The sequence below is a fragment of the Perissodus microlepis genome, chromosome 20, assembly GCF_051167445.1.
Source record: "Perissodus microlepis isolate ML-2025 ecotype Zambia chromosome 20, ASM5116744v1, whole genome shotgun sequence".
Classification (NCBI taxonomy): Eukaryota; Metazoa; Chordata; class Actinopteri; order Cichliformes; family Cichlidae; genus Perissodus; species Perissodus microlepis.
In genome coordinates, this window is record NC_140480.1 from 2631735 (window position 1) to 2659158 (window position 27424).

Genomic DNA, 27424 nt, shown 5'->3' on the forward strand with positions numbered 1-27424 from the left:
GATGGACTACACCTTTATTCCACCTCACTTACTGGAGAAGCTGACTGTTTAAACGAGAGGATGTCAGAGACAGCCAAGTATGATAAAACCTGATAATATGCTAGGAGGAGGGGACTTCGAGTCTATCGTGAGCATGGAGTGCACATTAAAAACTCATTAGGCATCACTATCTGATACTCACATGCATTATAATTCATTAGAAATATGGCAGCACTATATAATGTGATTTTTATCTGTCAGTTTCATCTTCTGATTAGAATGATTGTAGTGTGGTTTGCTTATGATAATATACTGTCCATAAATACATGGTCAAAGGCAAGTGAACAAAGCAACACTTAAATGCTGGTTAGCAATTTTGCAACATATAAAAAAGGGAAATAAATATTATTGGTGTAATATAACACTTCACAAGTGAAACAGATCCATAAGCGATCTAAAAGAGCCAACATGATAAAGCAAATGACAAAAATGTTTTTCCAAATCTTTATTTCCTGAAATAAAAAGACATTAAAGAATCTGATAGCTGATTGTTTTCATTCAAATACTAAATGCTCAAACCACAAGCACAAAAAACCAAAACAACAGCTGATAAGGTTATATTTTAAATTGCATATTAATATTCATTGGGAAATTAGACAAAGGAAACATGTAAACATGTATTTTAAATTGTAATTTGTAGATATATATTTATTTATTGGTTGTTGACTTATAAGAACCCGAATATAAAGTTTCTTTGCTGTTGTCACGTCAATATTCCATCTTTTTTTGTTCTTAAATCTTTTTTATTTGTTTGTTTGATTTCACTGTTATGCAGCACTAGATAAAAGTTATGAAGTATACAAATAAATCCTAAATCCTGGTACACCCATTGTCAGTATGTGGGACAGTTAATGGAATATATCTATATATCTATATCTCTCTCTATATATATCTTAATTGCCCCTTGGGGATAAATAGAATCAGAATCTTTCTGATTCTGATTCTCTTGCCCCTGAGGGCGGTCTATCCTTCAAGCTCAGGTCCTCTACCAGAGGCCTGGGAACTTGAGGGTCCTGCACAGTTTCTTAGCTGTTCCTAGGACGGCGCTATTCTGGACAGAGATCTCCGATGTTGTTCCTGGGACTCACCTAGCTTGGCAGTCACCACACCGAGTGCTCCAATTACCCCTGGGACCACTGTTACCTTCACCTGCTCTTCTCTGAGCCCTTGGTATTTGCCAAGTTTCTAGCAGCTGGGTAGCGTAGTGGAGAGGAGGGTTGCCAGATCAATTCCCGCCTGGGGCGTCTGTATCCAGTCCTGAGGCTAGAACCCCCCCCCCGCCTATCACATACATAAGTGCGAGAGATAAATACGAAGTCATGACACAGATGTATATTTTAATGTGTTAAACATCATTTTCCATCAAATATCAAAATGCTGTGAAAAAGTATTTTCAATGAAAACATTGGCCAACCAGTCTGAAAAGTGGCCCAGTCATCCAGAATAACTTTAAACACCTGTGTGGGAAGGATGCTGGAACAAAATGGAAAGAAGGACGACATCTGCCTTTAATGTGGAATTTGTGATTTATTTAACTGACGTGTTGATTTAGTGAAGTCAGCTTCAATTCTTTGATGTTAGGTTTTGGTTTTAGCTCACAGGCTGTATATAAAGGACTGATGTCATCAATTAGGTTGTGGATCCCCACCAACTTTCTGAAAATGGACAGGATGGGGAAGAGCCAGGTTCTGACTGAGAAACTCTGTGCACTCATGGTGTTGACTTTTGAATCATGAGACAGCCACGATTTATCCTTAATTTTATATAAATATGGATATAATTTAGAAAATCATTATGTTATCCTAAATTAAACTTGAAACTGAGCTTTTATTGATGTTATTAGTCAAGTTACTGGTTCAGAGCAACTTGTTTTCATTCAATTCAGTTTTACTAAAATAGTGCCAAATCACAACCACTGTTGTCTCAAGGCTGTTTCAGGTAATAGTGGAAAATCGTCTAGTAATCTGCAATTTAGGAAAAACATTTACAACCTGCAAATGAGAACTCTTAAATAGTTTTGATGATTTTTGTGATTCTGGCTTCAAGGCTCTTGAACAGCTACTTTGCGTATGGTAAGATGCTGCAAGATAAAAAGATAATATTAGCCACAAATATAACTGATTACTATCTGAGCACATGTATTTGTGTAATTATTGTAAACAGTGCTACCAGTGCTGATTTCAGTCAACTGTTTGTTCTCTCCATGTTGTTCAGGCAAAGCTTCCCCACGAGTTTGAGCATAATTTAAAGATTCACAAAGAAATCAAGACTGAGATTAAACTGGGGAAGCTGATTGGGGGTTTTAGGTCCTTTTTAATGTAATGTAATAATAAAGCATTTGTGGGTGCTGTTGGTGATAGTTTTCATTAAAGGCTATAATATACAAAAATTGTTACATGGCTCATTTGCCTTTTGGGAAGCATGGGAACCCTGCTGACACCTCAGAGCTAAGTGTAGCTCATCAGTAGCTGCCTGCGCAATTAGGGGTTGCTGCTTGTAGAGGCCACAAGTGCTCACCAGAGGTGCCATTTTAAATAAATGGTTGATGAATAAAAAATAACAAAAGTAGGTTTGCACCATATCTCACATCTGCCTGCAGTCATTGTAGCCTAACTGCTCAATGGTCATTCGTCAGAGGTGGGCATTTCCAGAAACTTCACTGTAGGAGTTGCCCCTTGCTGGCAGTTGTCAGATTGAAAGAATCCACATTTATGGCACTTTTCAGAGTCATGTCAGTCTGTAATATACAGTGGATTATACAGGATGTAGCAATTCATGTGAACAATCAGGAAACTAACTTCTAGATGTTTAGGTTGCAGCTGTTGTGGCTTTATATCAAAAAGCTATACATTTTTCCTCTGACAGTTTTTAGCAGGATTTATTAATCATCCGGTTCTTTATTTAGATGCTACACTAGACACCAAGACACATTAATGATATTTGGCTTTAACAGCTAAGAAAAGGAAAACAGATGCATGACAGGACAGAAAGATAATTAGTGAGTGGCTGTCACAACAGGATACAGCTGAATGACAACATTATTTGTTTCCTCTCGTCAGTAACTCATCTTCTAATTAAAAGTGGCACCCTATCTTTCACATTGCATCCAGTGTCTGACCATCAAGCTTCAGTGTCACCATTTCTCTCATCCGCTGCTCTCCCCACCATAGTTTTCATCACCATCATTTCCTGAAACGCTTCAGGGTGTACGCTCATGCATTATGGAAGCTTTAAATAGAAAATTCTTGGAAAAACATCTGTGTCTCTCTGTGGCTTTTGGCTAATCACAACAGCAAGGAGGTGTACAGTACTGACAGTAGTATATTTGCTGCTAAATACTCCAGGGGCAGTATGTTAAAATGATACTATTACGGTCATATTGTCTTTTTAACCTTGAAGAAGTAATCACAAATATTTTAAAAATGAATACTAGTAAAGTTACTTTTGGAGTTGCAGCTGCTTCTCTGTTATGTTTTCGACACAGTGCTGTAATGGATGCACTTAAGAAAAATAAGGTTCTGTTACAAATTCTGCTTTTTAAATTTTTTATTTAAGTGTAGATGTCCATATACTGCTATATGGTGCATGAACTTCTGTCATTGCCGGAAGACTAAATATCGAGCCACAGATCTGGGAAAAGGTTCAGAAAAACATCTGCAGCATTGAGGGTCCCAATGAGCACCTCCATCATCTCTAAATGGATGGTTTGTTACCACCAGGACTCTTTCTGGAGCTGGGCGACTGGCAAATTCTATGTGATTGAGGAAGAAGGGCCTTAGTCAAAGAGGTGACCAAGGACCCGATGGTCACTCTGAGAGCAGAGAACCGTCCAGAAGGACCTCTGCAGCAGTCAACCATTCAGGCCTTTATGGTAGAGTGGCTAGACAGACGTCTCTCCTCAATAAAAGGCACATGACACCCCTGCTGTAGTTTTGAAAAAGATGAAACTACAGATCATGAGACTTGATGGAAGATTCAAGTCTTTGGCCTGAATGCCAAGCATCATGTCTGCAAGAAACCAGGGACCACACATCACCTGGCCCATACCATACCTTTGCCAACAGTGAAGCACGGTGGTGGAAACATCATGCTGTGGGGATTTTTTTTGGCAGCCCACTCTGTGAATGTACTTGAGTGGGCCAGCCAGAGCCCAGACTTGAACCTGATTGAACAACTCTGGAGAGATCTTAAAATACCCGTGCATCAATGCTTCCCATCCAAAGATTTTTCAGCAAAGTATTGAGCAAAGGCTGTGAACAAACTTTTTCACTTTGTCATTTTGGGGTATTGTGTGTAGAATTTACAGGTGAAAATGTATTTTGCTAACAAGCTGTAACATGACATAATCTGAAACAAGTGAAGTGCTGTGAATACTTTCCAGATGCACCGTAGAGGGCAAAAAGAGGTGAGTGAAGAAGAAATGCTCAGTGCATTGTGGGAAAATAAATAGGCAGAGGCCTCAAATTCTCAAGCATTTAAAAGATATTTAATATATTTTATTTAAATGCACAGTGCATTTTTTTTCTATCACATTTGTCGCAAGGACAAAAATCAGTGCAGGCAGTGGATTTTATTCATGGGTTTCAAATCAATTCTTCGTAATAGTTAATTCAATTCACTCCTTCCGTGACCCATGCTGTGATAGAGCAGAAGGCCAATTTGACTGGCCCGCCTACTCCTGCACAAAGGACTGAAGATCATTCTTTCACATTTGTGTTATGAGATCCCGACACCAACAGCGCAGCCTTGAAACTGCAGAGATGCTACATGAAAGCATATTTGGCAACTGTCTCTCAAGAGTTCATAATGACCAGCATAGTAGACTCAAGGTCTGCTGCAATGCACTTACATTATTGTTATATTACATGGGCTCTTTGTATCCACACATTTCCTCTGGGACCGTTTTCTTATGAGTGACCCCGAGCTGCAGTTTGGTTATTGTTGAGGACTGACTTAATTTCCCAAAGGAGAACAACATATTAGTCAGAGGATTGATCGCTTAATTTCACGTCTTCCTCGGATGCCTGTTGGGTGTCTAAAGGTTTCTTAATTTTTATTAAGATTGTTGTTTGCAGTTAAGAAAAATAGAAAGAACATGAATGAAACAAATGAGAGACATGTTTCAAATGAAGGAAGGAAGTCCAAAATTAAAAGTAATGACAAACAGTTGTGTTTTTTTAAATCTGAAACGAGGAGCCTATGCTACACTGTAATTCTGGTAAACGAAGTTGCACAAACACTGCACAGAACAGAAAGATATTCAACATTTGAAAAAAAAAGATGACAAGTTGAACTGAAAAAAGAAAGAGCTACATTTGGCGTCAACACAATATTGCAACTAGTTAAAGAAATTGCATTATGGAATCATTTGCTCCATTGCGTCTTCTCTGTCTCCTTCCAGGCTATCTGCAGACTCTGGTCTAATTATCTGTTCTGATGTACCTGACCCTGCCATGTCATGTTGGTGGAGGCAGCATGCGGTTAAATTAACCTTAGCCGTAAGAGTGAGAGAGGGATGTCTTTTCATGCTGGTGATCCATTAGGTCTGTGTCTGATATGATATTAATTATCCGTGGGGTTTGAATTGTAATTACGATTTGATTTGCGACTCAGCTTGGTCATTCTGTAGTTGAAATGCAACACAGGCTTTGTAACACACTGAGTCGCTGCACTGGCAACTATTATATTTCAATATATTTCAATAATATATTTTCAATAATTCAGAAACCTTTACAGTTTATACTAATATCTGCTTTCATTTCTTGCATACAGAAAGTGGATTAATACTCAGAATATGTCAAATTGACGACTTTTTTTGTGCATGTTACAATTCGTTTTTCCTCCAAGAATTTTCCATTGGTGATATATTTAGTCTTCATATTTTCTCTACTGTATAACACTTTTAGAGTCACTGTGTAAAAATTTCTTTGTATTTCTACAGATTTTGAAAAGGTTCTTCCACAAAATGTCTTTCTTCTATTTTTTCTTTTTTAAATTCCAACTTAAAAAGATGTTTAAGTTGGAAGAAGATTGCACAGCATGCAATGATTATTTATTTGTCATGCACTAAACTGGCCCAGATGACTATGAGTTTAAACCTGCTGAAGTGCTGAAGTAGACACCTGTATGGCAAATTATGCAGCGAAACCTGCTAAAGAGAAGATGTGTGTCTCATGCGTGTATGTTTAGGACTAAAAACAGGTGTAGAAATCACCTTTCTCTGATTTTTCCCCCCATTAGCACAAATGTAAAACAGCTCCATCTACAATTACATAGAAGGAGCTCTTCATATGCAACATTTTTGTTGAGTGACTTTTGTGAATATTTATTTGAACGCTTTTGTTTTTGATGGTAGATTTTGGTTGTTGTTGCTTGAACAGCTGCACCTATTGCCCAAAGTGCTCCAGGTACTCTGCACTTTATTGCATTGCGTGACTTCATGAACACATAAACTGAAACAGCAAACTCTGTATGTTGTATGCCTCCTTATTTACACAGACAGGATGTGAGTTATATCAACATATCTTATTTGGGATGGTATGATAAGGTAAAATGTTAGAATCAATATAAATCAGCTTTATGAGTGATAATACCCCCACTTAGTGTGCCAATATGACTGTAATGCATTTATCACATTGTCACAGTCTGTATTTTTAACTAATAGCATATTGATAACTTGAAACTATGAGTTACTGATGGGTATACATCGTCCCATCATCCCATCTCATGGGATGAAACAATATCTTATACTTTTTCCAACTATGCCACCAGGAGGGCTCCCTACATACCTTTCTTTTTCCTGCAACATGTGTGATACAAAACTATTAAAAGAAAAAAACCCTCTTAGAAATAAGAAGAGGGTCAGGAAGAAAGAAAAGAAGACCTGAAACACACCCTCTCCACTCAAAAGCAGACTTCCATTAAGAGAAAAGTGCATCTCTGCCTCTTCAGATTCCATTTGAAAACCTCTTTCTAACCACCTCACTGTTTTATTTCCACGTCTCAATGCATGGACCTCTCGAGAAAGAACTTGTCATGCCTGCCTCTTACAGGCAAAAAAAAAAACAAAAAGAAGAAGTCGTGCCACTATAATTTTACAAAGATATTTTCCTTAAAATGCAATAATCAAATAAATATCTTAAAAAGCAATATATTTTATTTTTATTAGTGTTTTTTATTCCCACACTTGTACTTCTTACGAGGCTTCAGCACATAAAATAACAACATGGAAGGACCCAAACTTGTAAAATTCTCTTTTGAAACTAAAGACAGTAGCATAGGAGCCATCTGTACAATTTCCCTATAGCCTGTCTCTGCCATATGGCAATGCATTGCATCTGTACGTTGCCGACAGGCAGTCAAACAATAGATATTTATACGTGGTGTACATTCGATACTGAATGTACGTGATTATCAGTCTTCATAATTTTAACTGAAGAACTGCAGTGTTACACAAGTCTGACGTGCTTGCATTGTGAGACTTGCTTCTCGGTAATCACAGCAGGACCATCTAGTGGCCAAACTGTGTATTGATATAAGAATCACACAGCTACTGCCAAGCAGTCGATCTGTTTGGCAATACTCAAAAGAAGTCTCATGGGAACAGCTTGAGGGCTGTGTATCACAAGAAATCAGCAATAGTCTCCAGGCAGTACAATGCTGCTTTTCATTTGAAGATGCAATGCAGGACCAGTCAGCTACTTCTTCTCATAGTTGCATCTGCTGTCACAAAAGATATTGTTCTTCTATATGCTCTTGTGGAACACATCTTCAGCAGTTTTCAACCATTATATTTTTTTATTAAGGTCCCAAAGTTTTAACAAACACCAGTGTCACCAACTGTCCTCCCACTGTCTAGTTTTCCTATGACTAAAATGTTAATTTCATGACCTCAGCTATCTTTTAATATATATTTGACCACTGAGCTCATAGAGTTGGTGGGCTATTTTTTAAAAACTGTTTTATTTGTCTAGCTAAATTACACCTTCATGCAGGGATTTGCAGCCATTTTTACTTGTAACCTATTTAAAATAAGTCACTTTATGATTTTTCTGACAGGTTCGACATATCAGTGAGACATGACCTTTGTTTTAATAGATTCATAATATGTTTCATAATAATCACCTTTCCTAACAAACTAGATAGAAAAGAAAGACAAACAGAATTTGTGTCACAGAGCCATTTATTGTCTTTACTGTTCTCTTTGTGTTCTTGTGACTGTTGGAACAGTTATTTTCTATGTTGCTATGCTATTTTCTGTTGTCCAGTTTAGGTGAGTGGGTACAAATTGTAGCCTCAGCTTTCCTCTTAGCTTACTGGAGTGGTACCTCGTGTGGTCTTCTGCTGCTATAGCCCCTCTGCTGTTGTACCTGCAGAAGTACTCTTCTGCATACTTTGGTTGTATCAAGTGGCTGTTCAGTTTACTGATGCTTTCCTTTCAGCCTGAAGCAATTGGGTATTTTCCTTTGACCTCTGAAAACAGCACATTTTCACCCAGAGAACTGCTGCAAACTGGATGTATTCTTTAATTTGGATAGTTCTATTTCAACCCTAGACGTGGTTGTGTGGAAAAATCCCAGTAGTTCAGCAGTTTCTTAGACCAGCCCAGCTGGCACCAACAACCATGCCACGTTTCAAGTCTCTTAAATTGCTTTTCTTCCACATTCTGATGCCTGGTTTGAACTTCAGAAGGTTGGCTTGACCATGTGTACATGCCTAAATACATTAAGTGTGATTGGCTGATTAGAGGACGGGGAACTCCAGGCCTCAAGGGCTGATGTCTTAAAGTTCTCCAGAGTAAGAGTCCTGGTAATGAGCTAATCATTTGATTCAGGTTTGTTGACAGGGTGATATCTAAAACCTGCAGGACACTGGCCGTTAAGGCCTGGAGTCCCCACCCATGATTTAAAGCAGTTCACTCATTTTAATTCCAGCTCTGTGACTGGACACTCCCAGCTAGGGTCATGCAGTTGGATGGCTGGCATTAGAAAGCACCACACTGTTTGATTCATAAAAACTCCACAGACAGTATCATTTAATGATTTATTGACATTTACTTTTTTCCACCATGGTTTCTCTTGATACCAGTAGTACTTACCATAAAGTTTCTTTTTCATTTAAATTACATTTATAATGTTTTACTCACATACACATTTATTGTTTAATTTTCTTATTGCAATAAACAAGAGTAGCCAGAATGAGTCAGGTATTGCTACAATTCGCCATACAAAGTCTTTGTCCCTCTAATAATGAAATTCAAAAATAAATTTATTGGCAAGACAAAATTACACCATAGCCTCTCCATCTCTCTCTCTCTGCTCTGAGAAAGACCGAGGGCAGAATAAGGCTAAGGCTAGTAGCCTAAACACAGCTAACATGAAATACCTGCCCAGAAAATAGGAATACCATTTATTTCCCACATGTGAATGATGAAAATGACTCTCTGGTGTTTACCACTTTATGAACATATCAAGGACAAGTGGTGCTACTTGACTGACCTACCAGGGACATCTTTGCAGTACTTTGATAAGGCTCGGTTATTGGTCAACTCTGTGACTTGAATCCAGAACGACTGATGAATCTCACCGTACCAAACACACGCAGGTTTTTGTCCCCATAGTTGTGTTAGGCCACTATATAGATCCAGGCTGCCTCTGTCTCTGATTGGTGGGGAGTGGGGAGAGAGCAGGTCCCAACACACACTAGAATACTTATAGTACACACACCAACAGGAAGAAAAGCAAGGATGCTGGAATAGCATTTCACTCACAAAATGAACTTGAAGATTACGTTCAGCAACAAAAAGAGCACAATGGTGGAAGCTGACACAGAGCCAGCTTCTCTTTTTAAGTAATGGCATTGATAATGTTCCTCTAGGTTTTCACTTAGACATATTTCTCACACACAGAAAACAAAAAACAAAAACAACAACAAAATGCAATTCGTTAAGTCCAAATAAAACAAAAAACCCGTTGAACAGATCTAGCTTTAATCCCTTGATACCTGGTGTCGTACCCTGTTCCCCAAGCAGAGATTACCATAGTAAAAAGGCCCTTTAATATGAAGGGTCAGTCCCTATCTCTAGCTACACCTCTGTCTCTCCGTCCCCACCTCAATCCCCTCAAGAAGTTGCACTCCCCATGGAAGAACAGAAAAGTCAGTCAGCTGGCGTGCTCCCACTTTACACATGACTCCAGACAATATGTCACAACATGTCACAATGATAACAAGTCACTCTGATAAAAATTGCTCATTGCATTGCAATATTCAGACAAAGGTAAGACATTAGAGCTCATTGCTTCTCAATGAAAGGGCACAGTGTACATCTCGTTCAGAAAAGGGTGTTAGTTTCAAGCTGTCAGGCAAGATAAGTCTGCTGCTGCTTAGCTAGTGTTTGTGGCTCCCCACTGAGTCAGTCGATCTGCCTGTTTATATCATTCTGGCTGAGTCCCTTATATAATTCACTCTCTGATAATTTCACCCTTTTCCTTGTTTCCCTTGATGACGTTAATAACATTTCCTACCTACAAAAATATTTTTTTATCATGTTTTCTATTTTGCTCTTTTTTTTTAAATGTGTGATATAAATGTAAACCAACAGTCCAAACCAAACAAGAAAAACAAAGTGCTCACCAGTCTTTGTAAAAGAAAACAAATCATGGTGTGTTTCATGGCTTTCAGTTGTAAGACAGGAAGTATCAATAGATGCCTTGGGCTGGACGTCTCGGCTCCTGCTCCGGGCGGCTTCTCTGGGCTTCTGGCTTGGTTGTCGCTTCAGCTCAAGATCATTTGTCAAAGAATGTATTTGGCTTTCAACTTCCTCTATTTAATTTGTTGCCTTTCAGCATCATGGTTGCCAGTGTTGATGTGTCTCCCACAATAGACTCATATGAACCTTTGGATAATAGGGAGCTGAGGAGAAGGATAGTGCAGGAATTGGGAGAGGTCAACCCAGTGATGCAGAACGCTGTGTAGCATCCTGTTGTGAGGTGGCATGGAGAAAAAATTAGGACAAAGGGTGGTACACAAGTCATACTTGCCCACCTACACAGTCAGCCTGCGAATGAAGACCAGGGAGATGTGAGGATGATGATTGGCTTTGAAATAATCCAAGCTGAAGCATAACACCTATTCTCTCTTTCTCTTTCTCAAGTACTTTATTTCAAACTGCTGTTCGTAAAACTGCAGAATTCTTTCCATAAAATGCAATCAAAGCTAAAGATGGTGATCGAGTATTTAAACCCGGCAGTACAATGTGTATTAATGTGTGATTTCTGCTGCTTCTTTCATCTCCTCTCCCCTTTGGTGAGCCTATTCTCTGACTGTTATGGAGGTTGGCAGATTTGCCTTGTAGCAATTTTTGTTGGTACAATCTATTTTAAAACACATATTTGTCCAGGCCTGTGTATGTCTGCAAGTTGCCTGTGGTGAATCCATCCAGTGACCCGTGCCAGCCTTCCTCTCACCTCACCCTCTCAGGAAATGACAGCAAAGAACAACCCCCCACAGTCACTTTTCTGCTCCACTCATCCCCCCAACCATCAGACATGTTCGGATGTGGCTACCACCTGCCTGTCAGCCAAAGTCATGTTGTATCTAGCGGAGACCTAATGTCACAAATTGGAGAGCTGCTGACCTCCGGCACGGAGCAGGACATGTACAGTGCCGTTGAAGCCTGTACAGCTACATGTGGCGCACACAGCAAAGACTGATGGAAGCAGCTACCCTACTGACATAACATTATTGTCTTTGTTTTTGAGGTGCATAGGATGAGAAGAACACATTTAGCCATGGTGACAGGTGGAAAAAACAACCTGTCCCGGAATAATTATGTAACACTACATGTGGTTGAACATTTCTAGAAAGGTCTGCATGTGTTTCTTCTGTAGCTATTGAGGTGGCCACGAGAGGGCCACAGTGCAAGGGAGGGACCAGGAGGTGAGAAATGTACAAGGGAGTTTGATGCATAATGACTATCCCTCTCTGATAATTCCATCTGCAGATCACTCAAAAAGTCTTTTGAAATGGAGGGAGAGTGAATGGAGAGTTTCAGGTAAAGGGAAAAATAGAGACTTGTACTCCTTTCCACTGTTCCCTTGCTATTCTCTCAGTCAGATATTTATATTATCAGATTTTTCCCCCCCTTATCAATTGCTGTTAGTTGATCATGTTTGTAGCTTCACAGTGTGCTTTTGGAGTGGATGTTCCTGACTGGCTGAAGTCAGATGGTTATGTGTCAGTAAGGAGAGAAGAGGATTGGCCCGTGGGTGGTGCGGATGGGCCCCGGGGCAGGTCTCAGGATTGCGTGGCTGAGAGGCGGGCCTTGCAAAATGTGATGAGGTGGATGGTGTGCGGGAGCAGCCGCGCGGAGAGCCAGTGGGTTTGAGGACGCTGCGGCGGCCATTGCTGCCGCAACCGCCAAAGGGTTGGGCAACAGCCCGGCACCCAAAGCTTTGGTGAGATCCTTGGAGAAGGTCAAAGAAGACTAAAAACAGAATCAATAACAGTACAAGACAAGAGAGAAAGGAGGGGGGGTAACATTGATTAGTTTCAGAAGGTCAACACATGCAAGTGAAACAACTGTACACCATGCACTTTATATTCTTTGGAACTGTTGTAATTCAGAAAGTTCAGTTAGGTTGAGGTAGGAGGATGAAGACAGAACACCTGATGGGCTTTTGTGGAGATCAAACCAACTCCAAAGCTTCACAACCTTAATGTCCTTAAGTATCACTGGCTATCTGATCTCTGGAGTTCAGGTGTGCTTTGTCATAGGAGCTAAAAATCAGCAGTAAAATGTTACCGTTAGATCAGCTCCCCTGTGCTTCTTGTGTCGGCTGAGGAGAGGGTTAGGCTTGCCCGCCATACCATCCCGGTGCCTTCGACTTGATATGTGCTAAAAATAAAGATCACAGCAAACTGCATTACTTTTCCTATTGCCTTACACCATGGACACTAACTGGAGAAAACATAATGAAAAAATACAGCTATGTAATTACACAATTGTTTAACTTGAATAAACATGAATAAAACAACATAATTCAAAATTTAGAATATTGAACACTGAATTGATCTTGTGCTTAACAAAAAAAAAATCAAATCTAAATGCCAGTCTAATCTTTAGATTTTAGGTACAGAAATATATCCACTGCTACCTTACCTGTTTTAGTTGCAGTTCAGAGTTGACCCGCACATTGCAGATCTCACAGTGGAAGGTTCGTTCCTGAGTGTTGGGGTCCACCGGCCCTCCTCCCTGCTCTCCACTGGGCTTGGGGCCCAGGCGAGGATATGCCTTTATAGGGCCCAGCCCACTCCGTGCCTCCAGGATAGTTTTGTGTTTCGTACCTGCACAGAAAGAAAGCATTTAAAAGCTAATATAATAAAATGAAATAATAAGGTGCCAGCGAAACATTAATTGTAACATATGAGTCATACTGCTTCCGCATGTCTGAAGTAAAATGAGACTGGACAGAATTTCTCTGTAGTTAACATTGCAGAACAAAGACAGTGAAAAATGTCACATCATAGCAGAAAAAAAGAAACAACCACAACTACAATCCACTGGCTTGAATAACCACATAGCACAGCACAACAGAAAGAATGAATTCTGCCTGAAGTTGTAGAGCGAAGCTTTCACCACAGGAGGGCAGCAGTCACCCATCTGTGCAGTTAGTGATCTGGAAGGTCAACTCAAAGCCTTTCTAATAATAACCTAATAATATAAGTGATTCATGATGTTTGACTCAGTGGAGTGCGTAGGATAAGGCCAAATAGTGTGTACTGTACAATATTACATCTATTATCCATGATCCACATCTGGCATTATCAATGAAAATGTGAATCACTGAGCCTTTAATAGAACATTAAAAAATACTGACAATTAATGTCAGTGTTTGGAAATTTAGGAGCACATTTTTATGAGATGCAGGCTTGGTCTGCTCTTTAAATGGCTCTTCAATCAGGCATTTGCTATGCTGTAAGAGCATGGCACCCTGCTTTGTACCGTTTGAAGAGATCAGTATTATTACAAACATTAACACTGCTGAGCAAAGAAACAGGGCAGGTTACATAGCAGATTGTAGCACTAGACATATATTACTGAAACTCCTAGAGCCGTTTCTCGGAAATGAAGCCATTTGACATAAAAACAGATTAGCCCCTTTAGATGTTTGTTCGACAGAGCCCATTTGGCATGACGTTATCTACTCAGTCATGAGTCAGAAAATGAAAATAAATAAATAAAAAGCTAATTTCCTATTAACAATATGTTCTTCATTTGGACAAGTCCTTGACTAGCTGCAGCTGCAAAAAGGACATCATAGAGAAATATGCTTTTGCATACTGCATATTATTGTGTGTGCTAAAATAGTCTCTCATTAAATAATCACACATTTTGTACTTGGATGAAACCTCCCACTCCATTTTACTGCAATGCTCCCCTACACTGAAAAACAGCATTCCACTGTCTTTGGCTCTGACTTTGAAATACTAATTTGCCCCACTCCCTAAATTCCCTTTGAACAGTGTTAAGGTTACAGAAGTTGGACAAGTCATCTGGGTGGGGTGGAAGTGGGGAGCATGGAGGCTGTGGGCTTCAGTGTGGAGAAAGGTTTGCTTGTGGCCAAAAATGTGCTCTTGGGTGCCTGTTTTTGCTTTTGTTCTATTTTGGTCTGGCAATGGCTGGCCCAGTGGATTTTTTTTGTCTTTGCAAAGTTGACTCAGGGTGTAAACCAAACAAAAGGGGACAACATTGTTGCATGAATGTTACATAAAGTAACATGACTTACAAATCTTTATTCCTGTTTTCATGGTCTTGGGCAGTTCATGGTGTGCCACGCACACTGTTCATGTCTGGGTGTCTGTGTGACATATGCTTCCATTTTTGAACCCTGCTAATACACACAGCTCTGATTTTTAGAATGAGTGAACTTGATTGTTTCCAGATGGCTTTCCTCATGCAGTTTTAGCTATTTCAACCTTTAGTCATTCAGGGTTTGAACTCTGGAGCCCACTGGGTGCCAGCAGGCTTTGACCCAGGATCATGTTTAAGCTGTCTATGATCTTTTTTAATACTATAAACACAGTAAATGTGCAAATGTTTTCTTGGAGACAGATACAACACAAAAATACTGATGTGTTTTTGGGAAATTGATAAACTAGTGATCAGAGGGTCAAAAAAATATGAATTTCCAAAATCTATATCTATATATACATATTAGTGAATGCTTTGGCAATATTATAAGTGCAGCATTTATCACCTGCTTTCATGTCTGACTCAGCTGGCTCAGGCTGAGAGTACTCTAAGCAGAGAGGACACAATCACACTGTTGTGGGAGTCAGTCCTTTATAAGGTTTATTTGGGGCCTCTGTCTGTGGTGAAGTTTAAGTGTACTTCATGCATGTGCATGTGCATATACTATACTCCCAAAAGACAGATAGAAAGCCCAGCACATACATATTGTCCTGTGAGACATGCAGCAGCTATCCAAGTATGCAGTGCAGAAAGGATTATAGGATGCAGCCAGTTCCTCGAGGTATATGTAACCATGAAAGTGTTGTCGTGTGAAAGCTGTCTGACAGAATATTTAAACCCATATTATGGTGAGCTCACCCACACAATAACCAACATTTCCTTTTATTTTCCCATTCATGCTGTGGTTTTAACACCTTAAACATCACATTTCTTCTGGACGACTCCCAGGAACATTTGTCATGCTCTCCACTGCTAAAATCGAATCTTTCAGCGGGGAGGGTATATTTACACTAATTGTGCCAAGAGTAAAATAAGAACGTAGGCTTGACAATGGCTGGGATTCCAGTATTAAAGACTGGACTGACAGAGGTGAGGTACAGATGACCCTTGAAAACAAGAAATCCTTGGTTACAGCGACCAAGCATGTCAATATTAAAGTGATTCATCTGCTAATTAGTATACTTTCAATGCTCTCTACTAAATTAACAAAAGCAAAGAAACTTACCAGTGCCATTTTTTCAGTTACTAAATACACTAAATATGTTAAGGTTTGATAAAGCCGAGTGTAAATTTATAACATAAAGTCTTCAAAAATTACATTTTTTTCACATAACACCTTCTGTTTTAGTACCTATGAGATGCTATAACAACTCAGTAATGTGTTATTAATCATCATTCTCATTATTATTGAATTTGCGTTAGGGCTACTGCGATAATTCCAGGAACTCAGTAGATACTTTGGGAGTTGTTTAAAAGAAAACTCTTACACACTGTAAAATATACAAAACTATAGCTGCCAATTCAAGTGCACAACAGCCTCAGTGAAATTCAAACTGTGGTTTCAATAAACTGAGCAATTCTTTCAGTTGATTATCTGGAAATGCAAAAAAAATAAAAATAAAAAAACATTGTTTAGACTTGCTACTTGCTTTTTGTGATTTTTAATTTCTTCCTTAGGAATTCAAAACAACATCTCTGCAAGTGTTTGCATGTGTATTTCTTGGCTAAAGTCCAGGCAGGATGTGATACATTTTGTTTCCATCAAAAACACTGTGGCTTGTGCAAACAGAGAGGAATCCAAGCCAAACTTCATCAGAACAAGAAAGGCGCCACAGTTAATTCCAGCTGACTGTATTTCCCGCTAAATTCAGGAAAGCTCAACTATTTCAGCATATCATTGCTCAGAGATTACTGACCTTTGTTGTGCGCCTCCAGTTGTGACAAGGAATTCACAGCCACCTTGCACAGTGCGCAGTACAACAGCTTCTTGGCCTTGTCCTCCTCAGTCTCTGGATTGGATGGGCTGTTTGAAGCCGAAATGCCAACGGCTCCTGAAACCGGGGTTCCTGATCCAACCTGCTCTGAATTGGTGAGGCTGCTCCCGCAGCCTGGGGAAGAAGAGGTCGGGGGGACCAGTGGAGGAGTAGGGGTGGGAATGAGAGGGCACACTGATGGCACAGGGGAGTCCATGGGTGGGGTAGGTGGGGTTTGAAGAGGTGGAAGGGGCCCCGGTGCCAGTAAGGGTCCATTTATCCGTGACATAGGCCGTGTTTCATCTAAAAAAAAACCAAACAAAAACAAAACAGACAAAGAAAGGAAATTATAATGAAAGTCACATCCATCCATCCATTGTCTTCTGCTAATCCTTACCATAGCTGGAGCCTGCCCCAGCTTGAAAGTAACATATTAAATGTAAAACTAAATAACTAAATAAAGATGATTATGAAGAACAAAAAGTTCACAAGTCAAACAGCAATAAAAAAAACATGTGTAACCACATCCCTACCACTCCCAATTGAATATGGAAGCCAAAGTCTGCTCCATAGATCAGAGCAACCAACATAAAGCACATAAAGCACATTTAGAAGTGCTTTTTATTTCCTATACTGCAACCCATAATTGGTCAAAAGAGTTCCTTTTAATTTGAGTTACACATAAAGTAGATCAGAGGAGGAAACCATATGACCCAAATATAAGAACGGATGGGCAAGCGTTTAATGTTTCCAAGCTTTTTGAAGTTTTCAAGTCAATTTGTCAGTGCTGTGGGCTCATCTTATTGAAATGTTTCCAAGGAAGCAGATAATTGAACCTGAGCATGTTTTGACTTTTCCCCTCTGTCCCACCCCCGTTATTTTTGGCTGGGATAGAAGTAATAATGGCATTTGCTTTGTCAACGAGCAATACATGCAATCCAAAGAAAATATCTTTAAGTGAGCGCTCCTCTCACGTTTTCTTTTCCATGCCCTCTGATTTTCTTTCTAAAGCTTCCTCACTGCATATGTTCATGGTTACATTTTCTGTATTTATCACACAACATGTTTATATACAGTATACGTTTCGGACTAGCCACCCACATACCTTTGAGCTTTCGGCATTCACTAAGCACTCAGTGTTAGCTGAAGAAAGACATCTAAATTTGGATGGAGTATTCAGAGCTACCCTCATTAGCAGGGACTATAAGGTCTTTCTCCGAACTCCACTCCACAGGATACAGCGTCAAAACCAGGTCTCTATGGATTAGGGTATTAAAGGGATGATATATGATATTTTCTGGGAAGAAAACAAAAATTCACTCTAATTGTTTAACTTCCTTTTATAGATTCTATCATGCGTTCACAGAGCATGTGATTTTTTCACATGACAGAGACCATGATATGTTTATCTATTGTTCCACTTTTAGTCTTATGACTTTATATTGTTTGGTATATTCTGGCCTGGCTACCCCATTGCATCATCTCTCATGAAGATGCCATTGTAAGTGCTTTCCATTCCACTACTTTCCAAGATTAGAATTCCCTCTCTTTCCAGATTGGAAGTTTCCAGCTGCAGAGCTGCTGGCTGCACAGAGCATTTCTCAAACAGATGTTCCGTTAAAAAGAAGAAAAAAAGGACTATCTCTAGCTCTATGTAGCATTGAGGATCCCATAAAGCAGTCCTGGATCAAAGTGCTGTTTGAGGTTTATGACTCATAATATGCCCACTTTTTCACAGCACTGACTGAACATGTTAAGCTGAGTAAAGAGCTTGTACCTGTAAGTGCAAAAAGGCAGCATAACAGAAAAACCAAAGTAGTTATCCGCACTGTTATGAGCTTTATGCACACTTAGGCACGTGTCTGTGCCTTTTTCACGGTGCAAAGAAATGTTAAGAAACAAACCCCAAATCCACATCTATAACATTTGGTTTTGGTTAAAATCAAGTGGGAATGGTGTTGGCTGGCCAAATAGTAATGAGGGTCTTCATGATCCATGATGGCCTGGAGTTCTGCCACACCAAACCAACATCCAGTCACTATTGCACCTTATACAGCACTACAGTAAATGTGTCATGCACTTTTCCCCTTTAGAACAAGTTCAGCTCAAGGCTAACCCTTTTAGGCTTCCAGGCCAAAACAATTCACAATCCACTGAAAATCATATTTCATTATATTAAATATTTTTATGTCATTTTTACTGACTAAAATTTAAATCATGAAACATCCTCTCAGGGTAGCAATACAAAGCACTATTTTTTCTTACCCCAAGATTCCCACTGTCAGTTACTTCATTGTTTAAGAGTACAGGATACTCTCTAATGAGACTTGGCTCTCTATTGGCTAACTGACCATTCTCTCTGCTAGCTGACCTCAAATTACAACAGAAGACAGTATTATTCATGGAGAGAGGTCAACAGAAGGATAACTCAATCCAGATGCTTCACACTATGGCCTGCTATGCCTGTATTGCCTTGAACCACTTCAGGAAATTAAAGCTAGTATGGTATGCTGTCCATGTGGAAAGGTTTTGTTGTTTAAGCTGCAGGGTTTAATACAGTGTTTTCTTCAATCCATATCCTTAATCCCTATTCCTGAAGTGTGAACATTTATTTTGTCTGATATAATATTATTTGATACAGCATGATGTTTACACATGATATATAAAGCACATAAACTGCATGTATGTGGCTGTGGCTTGGGAGGTAGTGCAGGTCACCTACTAATCGGAAGGTTGGTGGTCTGTGGTTCGATCCCTGGCACAGTCTCCAGACTGTATCTTTGGGCAAGAAACTAACCCATATGAATATGTGTTAATGATAGATAGTACTTGCATAGGAAAAGCAGAGGAAAAAGTGTGTGTTTAAATGGGTGTGAATGGCTCTAAAAAAGTGTTTGACTTCTTGCTTAGAGTAGAAAAGCGCTATATAAAAACCAGTCTATTTACTGAAACAAGAGAGTTATTGTTGGTATGATTCTGTTGTGTGTAGGTGGAAAATTACACAGGGGTACTTTTTCTTTGTTTACTTTAAATGCCAAAAGAAACTAATGTAATATAATCCCCACCCTCCACCCTCATGGATCCAATGTTCCCCCACCCCCATAAAAAGATGCTTGCAGTATTTAGAGTTATAAGTCATCATCTTACTTGTCAAGCAAAACTGCCAGGAGGTTTACCGCAGGACTAGTGTACTGACTTTAAGTGTGAGCGGTTTGTCTCTTTGTGTGTGTGTTATATGTGTGCCATGATTAGGTAGGATGACTCTGAGTGTCACCACTGCCCCCATCATGCCCATTCTCAATGATTAACGAGCTACGAAACTCAATGCTGGCCTTACAAGAGTTGGGCCACATTCATAATGCATTTGGGTGCCTTTTCCCTGTCTGGCCTGCATCCGAACCCTGAGTCATACACACACAGACACACACACACATAAACACACCCACACAGTCATCCCATATCAGGTACTGTTATTTCAGGCAGTTTCATCAAATAATTCACAAAGGAGGTAAAAAGCTTGTGAATTCCCAGATTTCCTCAATTAGACTCAAATGCTAACAATAAACAGACAGAGGATGGAGCAAACATTAGCTCAGTGTAACTCAATACTACAGTCACCTCATAGCCATGCAATTTGAACCCTCACATGAAAGTCATCTGTTTAATTGACCTTGGGTGTGTGCGCCTGTGAATGTTTGTGTGGACCAAAGAGTGCTATAATATCAGGGTGGTTTTAACAGAGCCCCTCATTAGGATGGGAGTGTCAGACGGCAGAGGGAAAAAGAGGAAAGGAAGGGAGGAGGGAAGACCAGAGTTTCTCTCCAGTACAACAGCTGGCTCTCCATCACTTGCAGGCTCAGCCAAACCTCAGCTCACCAGTCCAAATTTCTCAGAGCCAAGTGCCTCCTTTTTTGGGGACAACGCTAACCACATATCCTTTGACTGGTGTAAAACTCACAACCTGCTCTGAAAATCTGTAAGGTTCAAGAAGCACTCTTTAAACAATATTGGATAACCTATCACTGTTTCGGCCCTCAGCAAGTTTGTATATGTACTCTGTTTTTGATATGTTGATCACAAATTATGGTGAATTCTTTTTCACAAACGATATATCTGATAGTAGCCCAGACTATCTAAATGTCTAAAATGACATTGATATTGCATGAAATCTGAGAGCAACAAAGAGGCTGTTGCTAAGAAATGTTGCTCAGCATCAAAGACAAATACTGCTCTATGTTATGAGGTGAATTCCACCAAAACTCCACAGCCCAAAAAAATGTCTGTTCCCCAGACAGTAGTTTCCCAGTTTTTGAAATGGACATCTGGCTCCCCCCCCGAGATCACACTCAGGGCATGCATACACGCACATATATACACACAAACAAGCATGCAAAAAATCAGGAAGAGGCAAGGTTCCAAGGTCACAAGAAAGACCCTTGGTTGGAAAAAGGCATTTTTCACATGTTGCTACTTTCAGAGCTCGATCATTGCAGGCTTGTTTGGCTTCTCATGATCTAGGAGTTCACTGCAGGAAGCGTCACTAATGAGGACTTATCTGAAGCTGACCTTAGATCCCCCATGAGGGAAGACAGCACAGAGGACTGGCCTTCGTACTTGCCTGAGACTAACTATAAGAAAACCTTAAGTGTTATGTTCATGGACAGAAAGAGACACTGAAATGTGAAAACCTTTGCTTCTTCGCTCTGGCATGCTGCATTGAGGCTTTTTCTGGACCTGAGTTTCATCTTTTAATTTATCGTGTTTGCTCTGTGCCCTCCCATCAATAAGGTGGAAATGTCTGGTAAACAGTAGGCTACAGAAACCTTTGTAAATGTCACCAAAACACGACTGGCCTGTTCATTGGCTGGCTTTTGATCTGAGACCAGAGTGGTGGCACTAAGGGAATGGAAATGTTTGGTGCACAGAGAAGAATGGCAGACGCGCACAGAACCCAGCCTCTAAATTATACTGTGAAATGCAAAGATGAACCAGAGGGATAAAGGAAAAACTAAGACAACAGGAACAAAGTTAAAGATCCTTTGCTAAAGAAAGATCTTGCACTGCTTTGATCACGCCTTGCATCATATTAACTAATAAATTAATCTGCTTACAGTTAATTACTTTTCATTAAAGTCAGATCAGCTGCTGTTTCTGTCCTTTTAAAGGCTGGATGAGATTTTCGTTTATTCATTTGTCTTAATCAGTCTTACTGACAAGTGGATGGTCAGGCAACGTAGTCTATGTTGAATGTGGTATACATGGTGTGGTACCTCCCAGTAGCTTACTACTGTACAAAGACACACCACACACCACAGAGGGGTTGATGCAGAGAAACTGCCATGTTGCCATACCATGTTCTCCTGCTCATAGACTAAATGGATTGACACAAACCAGATTTAGATTGAACAACTAAATAAAGTCTTGCTGTTTATCTTGACTAATACAGAAGATTAACTCTGGCACAGTAATGATGATTCGATCAGCCTTTCATGTCATGTTTGATTCCAGTGTAAGAGGTCTACTTCTACTACACCCTACTGTGACAGAAAATGATTTTTTTAAATGACCAAAAGTTTTGAAGCATAGTTGAGAAAAGCCAAAATAGTCTGGATGTCAGTGGAAAAAAGAAAATTCATACAAACTTTGTGGCATATTGTAATTGTTTTGAATGGGAAATAGACTCCTGAATATCCTCTTGTCTGAAAAAACTAATCCATTATGAAAGACTCTGGCCGATCAAATTCAGACCTATTTTCAAATTTTGTTGTTGTTGTTTTCCTTTTGTATAATTCTGCCTACTTGAGCTTGAAGGCTCAATTAGGTTTAATAATATATGTTTTTGTGACTAGGCAGTAAAGGCAATTTGAACTTATTGCTTCAGCTATTTCCAACTCCTATAGGTCAAAGCAACTTTCCCGATATTCTGAATTTCAACATTTTCATTTGAACTCTCATTACAATTATACTTAAAAGACTCCCATGGTACTGGCAACTAAAAAATGTGTTCAGCTATTAATCTTCCAAATTAAATGTTTATTTTTTAGATTTTAGGTGGGACAGTCATTATCAGTCTCAGCAGTCTGTGGAACCGCACTGTCTACTATAAGATGTGCTGCGGCTAAATCCGACGACAAATATAGACGAGATGCTCATAAAAACAGCAATACGCTGCGGAGCCACTGTGATTAGACGCCTTTGTTATTCTTGCATATTTTCCCATTCATTTTCTGACAAAGACCATAAGCTGCCGAACATCCTGCGTGGACTGAAATGATTATTTCAACAAGGTTCTCCCGAGCCTTTTTCCAGTTTTTGCTTGTGGCAGTAGTTTTCTGTTCTCTCACCTGCTTTGCTGGGCTCACTGTCTGGGGCTGTGCCAGGAGCTCCAGGCGGAGATGGGGAGGAGGTGGGGGGCAGGGTGTGAGGTTTGTCTCCTTCTTGAGGACGACTCTTAGAGGTCTCGATGCCTTTGACTCTCCTGGCATGGCGGTTCCCTTTGTAGTGGGCTTCTGCCTGGCTCTAAAGAAGAGCATGGAAAGGAAAGAAGTTATTTCATTAGTGAACACCGATGCCAAGATGCCCAGGTATATAACAGGGTGGAATTAAACTCGGTGTGGCACCTGGCATGCATGCATGCCATTATGACAGCACGATATTTAATATACTCTGGGGACTAAAGTCATGATGAGCAGCAGGCAGTGAACAGAGAGATAGATTACATGCAAGATATTAAGAGAGATGCAATGATGAAGTGACTGCCTGCCCTCCTTGTCCCCTTATTTGAATTAAGAACAAATTATGAAGGTGTGTGTTGAAACATTAACAGTATAGGTTATGTGGAGGATTGGCACTTGGCTGAAGTTGCCATGCCTGCTAACCTAAGGATCAGGAAACTGCCATATAAGCCCAGAGGGCTCATTAGTCCATTTCTAAGCCTTCCCTTTCTTATAGAATATGCACAGTCTTGGAGAATACACATCATCTACCTACTACATGGCATCAATGTTGTTGTCTTTAATATCTGGCAGGAAATATAAAATAAGGATCCGCACGCTCAGCCGGCATTCCAGCAAAGACAAAAAATGCTGCAGAGATTTATTATGGAAGTCACTGTGTCCAATCTCCTGATGACATGCTCTCTACTGCCTAATGTGTTTGCTCACTGAGTAAACAAGTGAGTTATTTGTGAAGAGAATATGGGACTGTCTGTTTCTAGCCTCTGTGTTACTGCACAGATGTTTGGAAGTCGGGTAAAATGCGACGTATGTGATGCGGGGTTGCTATACATAGCTGTCTGGCTTCACAATATGGTGACTATAAAACAGAAACACACGTCATTTCACTGGCTCACTGACTCCCTCTCACACACGCACACTCACACTCACACAAATATAGGATTATGGCCCCTTTTTTTCATCACCCCTCTCTCACAGTATGTGTCCAACTATGAAAACATAAGTAGCTACTTGCTGATATAGACATATTCAGTCAGTACTGCACTTGTAAGTCAAGTGAACTGATGTGCCATGGCATGTGATTGCATCAAGGGACCAATGATGAAGATATTTATTAAGTAGCAGGATTACAGTTGGTTACCAGGGATGAGTCGTTGACAGCTGCCTCAGGAATTTGACTGACACTTAGGACATCGTGCTGACCAGAGGCTCAAGTGTGGCGATAGACTGGCTCGGCAAAACAGGCAGGGGGTGATGATTAATGTTACTGAACCCTGTTGTCTATATTTGCTTTGTGTGTGTCTGTGTGAGTGTGTGCCTGTGCCTGGCAGCATCTATCAAACGAGCTGGCATGGCAAACACTGAGCACTGGCTGAAGCAAGTAAGAAGATCACATGTTTCTTTTAAACCAGGATGACACATCAGGCTGTAACTGTACCCTGTCAAAGGGGTCTTAAGGACCTGCACTTGCAAAGCCTACAGATCAAGGTGGAGAGAGCTGCATGCAGGCAGAAAGGGGTGGAGGTGTAGACTGCTGAAAGAGAAGTAATCTCTCATGATGAAGAGGGGAATGTGGGAAGATTAAAAGGTATATGGCAGTGCGTGGCAAAGCGGGCACAGAGGTTTTCTTGACTTCTCCCAGCAAGTCAAAGGGATCAACTACCAAGCAGCTGAGTGTCACTGTGAGGTCCTGGGCGGAGAGGAGGGAGGGAGAATGAAGGGAAAAGGAAGCACAGGGAACTGAAAGTCAGAGAAGGTAAACGCAAAAAAAGCTGCTCTCAGAATGGAAAGGATATAAAGAGACACAAATCTCAGAGAGAATAAAAACTGCACCACGCCAGTTTGTGATGCATGTGTTTCATTATGCAGAGAGTTTGAAGTGAACAACTGCTTTCCTACATGATCATCACTCTGAGGGGGGAGTTGTGTTATTAAAGCAGAGCTACTGCAGAGCTGCATTTCTAAAGGAAGAAATAGGAAGAGAGGGAGAAAAAGAAAAGAGAGACAAAAAGCAAGCAAGAAGCGAAGTGAATATGGTTGGAGGAGAAAAGATAAGCAGGGAGGAAGCGGATGAAAATAAGAGATGCATATCAGCATACTGCAGCAGTTGTGACGCTGGTCAATGCAGCTCCACAGAGCCTGTGATGTCACTAATGCAGCGTGGCATCAAGGTTATTCTGCATAAACCACCATTAAGTTCTTTACACGGACACACACAATGCAGAGACAATGGGGCACAAACTGTCTCCCCCCTTATCCTTTCCTCCTGCCCCTCCCCTTCAAGTCTCCTCTCTACCACTTTCCCAAGATGCACTGGGGCTGTCAGAGCCAGACACTAATCCATGCCCTTGACGAATGCATCTTATAATAAGTAGTGGCAGGCAATTTTGGGCATTTCCACACAGTAAATAATGCACCATGAGAGAGGGAGACAGCCAGCAAGAAGGGGAAAAGGTTCCTTAGAGAGAGAGAGACAGGCAAAAGAAGAGAGAGAGACAGTAGAGAATGATCATATGGGATGAAAAAAATAATGGCAAAATGATGTGGGAAATGAAGAGAACGTGGGTGGGAGACAGGAGGTAAAGCAAGACAAATACAGTAGCCATGACATTCCATAAAAAGCCCACTCGCTTTCTTCTTTCACCCAAAAATGTTTTCAGCTCACATATGGCAGATAAAGGAAAAGAATGTCTACATCAAGGACAGTGCCCGAGCTTGAAAATGAAGCTGAGAATGCAACATCAGATTCTCCTTTAGTATTTCTCACTGTATTATCTTCATCCATCATATATTCATTTGAATTTGATTTCACTAGCTCAGAGGCCCATGTCCTCATTTTAGGTTTGACAGTGTTTTAGTAGGTAAAAGTGAAGGCTTTGACATGAATCGAGCTGCGGTTTGGGAAAGGCCTCGAAGGGGACTGGCAATGGCTCCCGGGCCCGGCAGATCCCCACGCACTAAATAGAAATGAAGAAGTTAAAGAATTGAGAACAAGGAGGGAGGAAGGGTGGGGCTCGTAAACGAGAATGAACAGCTTGCAGAACTGGAGGAACCTATATAGATGACAACCGGAAGGAGCGTGTTTGGAGGCGTGGTCCTGCTCATGAAATTCCGATACATAATCTCCAAATAAAAACAAAAATACTGGCATCTGCCTGTATTCCTCTCATTCTCCCAGTAGATACATAAATGGTATCAATTTAAAAGTTCTAAATAGCCACATTCTGGACTTATCCCATTCACAAGAATTTAAGAAAACTTTGACCTTGGGGACGAGATCGCTGTGATTCAAACTCGTCTGAGATTTTAGTAGATACACCTATGCTTTCAATTTAAAGCTCCTACATTGCCTCATTCTCAAGTGATCGCATTCACAAACTTGTCCACGCTGCCCACTCACCCACCCACCCCATCAGCCTTGTACGCCTGAGACGCAAAAAGTGTGGATGGGGAGTCACAACTAGGGCAAGACTGCAAGTCTGACATTGATGATGCACTGCAGTATGTTTTTACCTGTCCAGGTAATGGGAGTTAAAGCTGATCTGGAAAAACACTAACTTATTAACAAGACTTTTACTCGATTAAAGGGACAGTATATAGCCGAATTAAATTTACATGATATATCCCTCTGCTATCTACTCTCCTTGCAGTAATACTGCAAGAGGGCTTAATTGCTTATTGCTTATTGTATATTTGATGAGGTGTGGACATAGGCATCCCCAAGGTCCACTTGGACTAGACTTTTTGCCAGATCTCATTGTGGGCTGTAAGCTTTAGCTGAGATTTTTATGTCATTTTTAAAAAGGCAATGTTTCTACAAACTCTGTCAGTTTTTACTTTATGTTGTGGCTTTTGAATCGGGTCATAACACATATTTTACTTGGCTTGTAGTGTTGTTTATCCATTTACGTTATTTTGTGGTGAGCGGCTGAGTTTTGGCAATGTTAGTTAAAAAAATATATTTGACATTTGCTTTGCATATTTTTGACAGTAACAACATCTTTTTCTAGTAGCCATCAAAAAAACTTTGTTGTGTTTTTCCAAACTACAGCCACCACACAGGACTGCATCCACCTACCCAGAATGAGAAACATATTGATGCTGGATTTGAAAAGAAAAGTATTTCTTTGATTCTCTGACCACCAAATGCTCATCTGTTTTATTCGATTCAAGAGAAAGCAGACATCTCTACTGTCACGGTTCTG

The 27424-nt window shown here is 40.3% G+C and overlaps 1 protein-coding gene across 2 annotated transcripts in view; it reads right to left on the reverse strand.

Moving 5' to 3' along the window:
• Nucleotides 1-9067: 9067 nt before the first annotated feature.
• Nucleotides 9068-27424, reverse strand: part of znf385a (zinc finger protein 385A) — a 58030-nt gene continuing 39673 nt past the window's right edge. For both annotated transcript variants that reach the window (XM_084916891.1, XM_084916892.1), the window contains 5 exons: nt 23109-23283; nt 16708-17067; nt 13199-13383; nt 12842-12934; nt 9068-12523 (listed from right to left, as the gene is read on the reverse strand). In XM_084916891.1, the coding sequence (XP_084773017.1) occupies nt 12275-12523; nt 12842-12934; nt 13199-13383; nt 16708-17067; nt 23109-23283 (1062 nt within the window). In that variant the 3' untranslated portion in view covers nt 9068-12274. The remainder of the gene's footprint in view (nt 12524-12841; nt 12935-13198; nt 13384-16707; nt 17068-23108; nt 23284-27424) is intronic.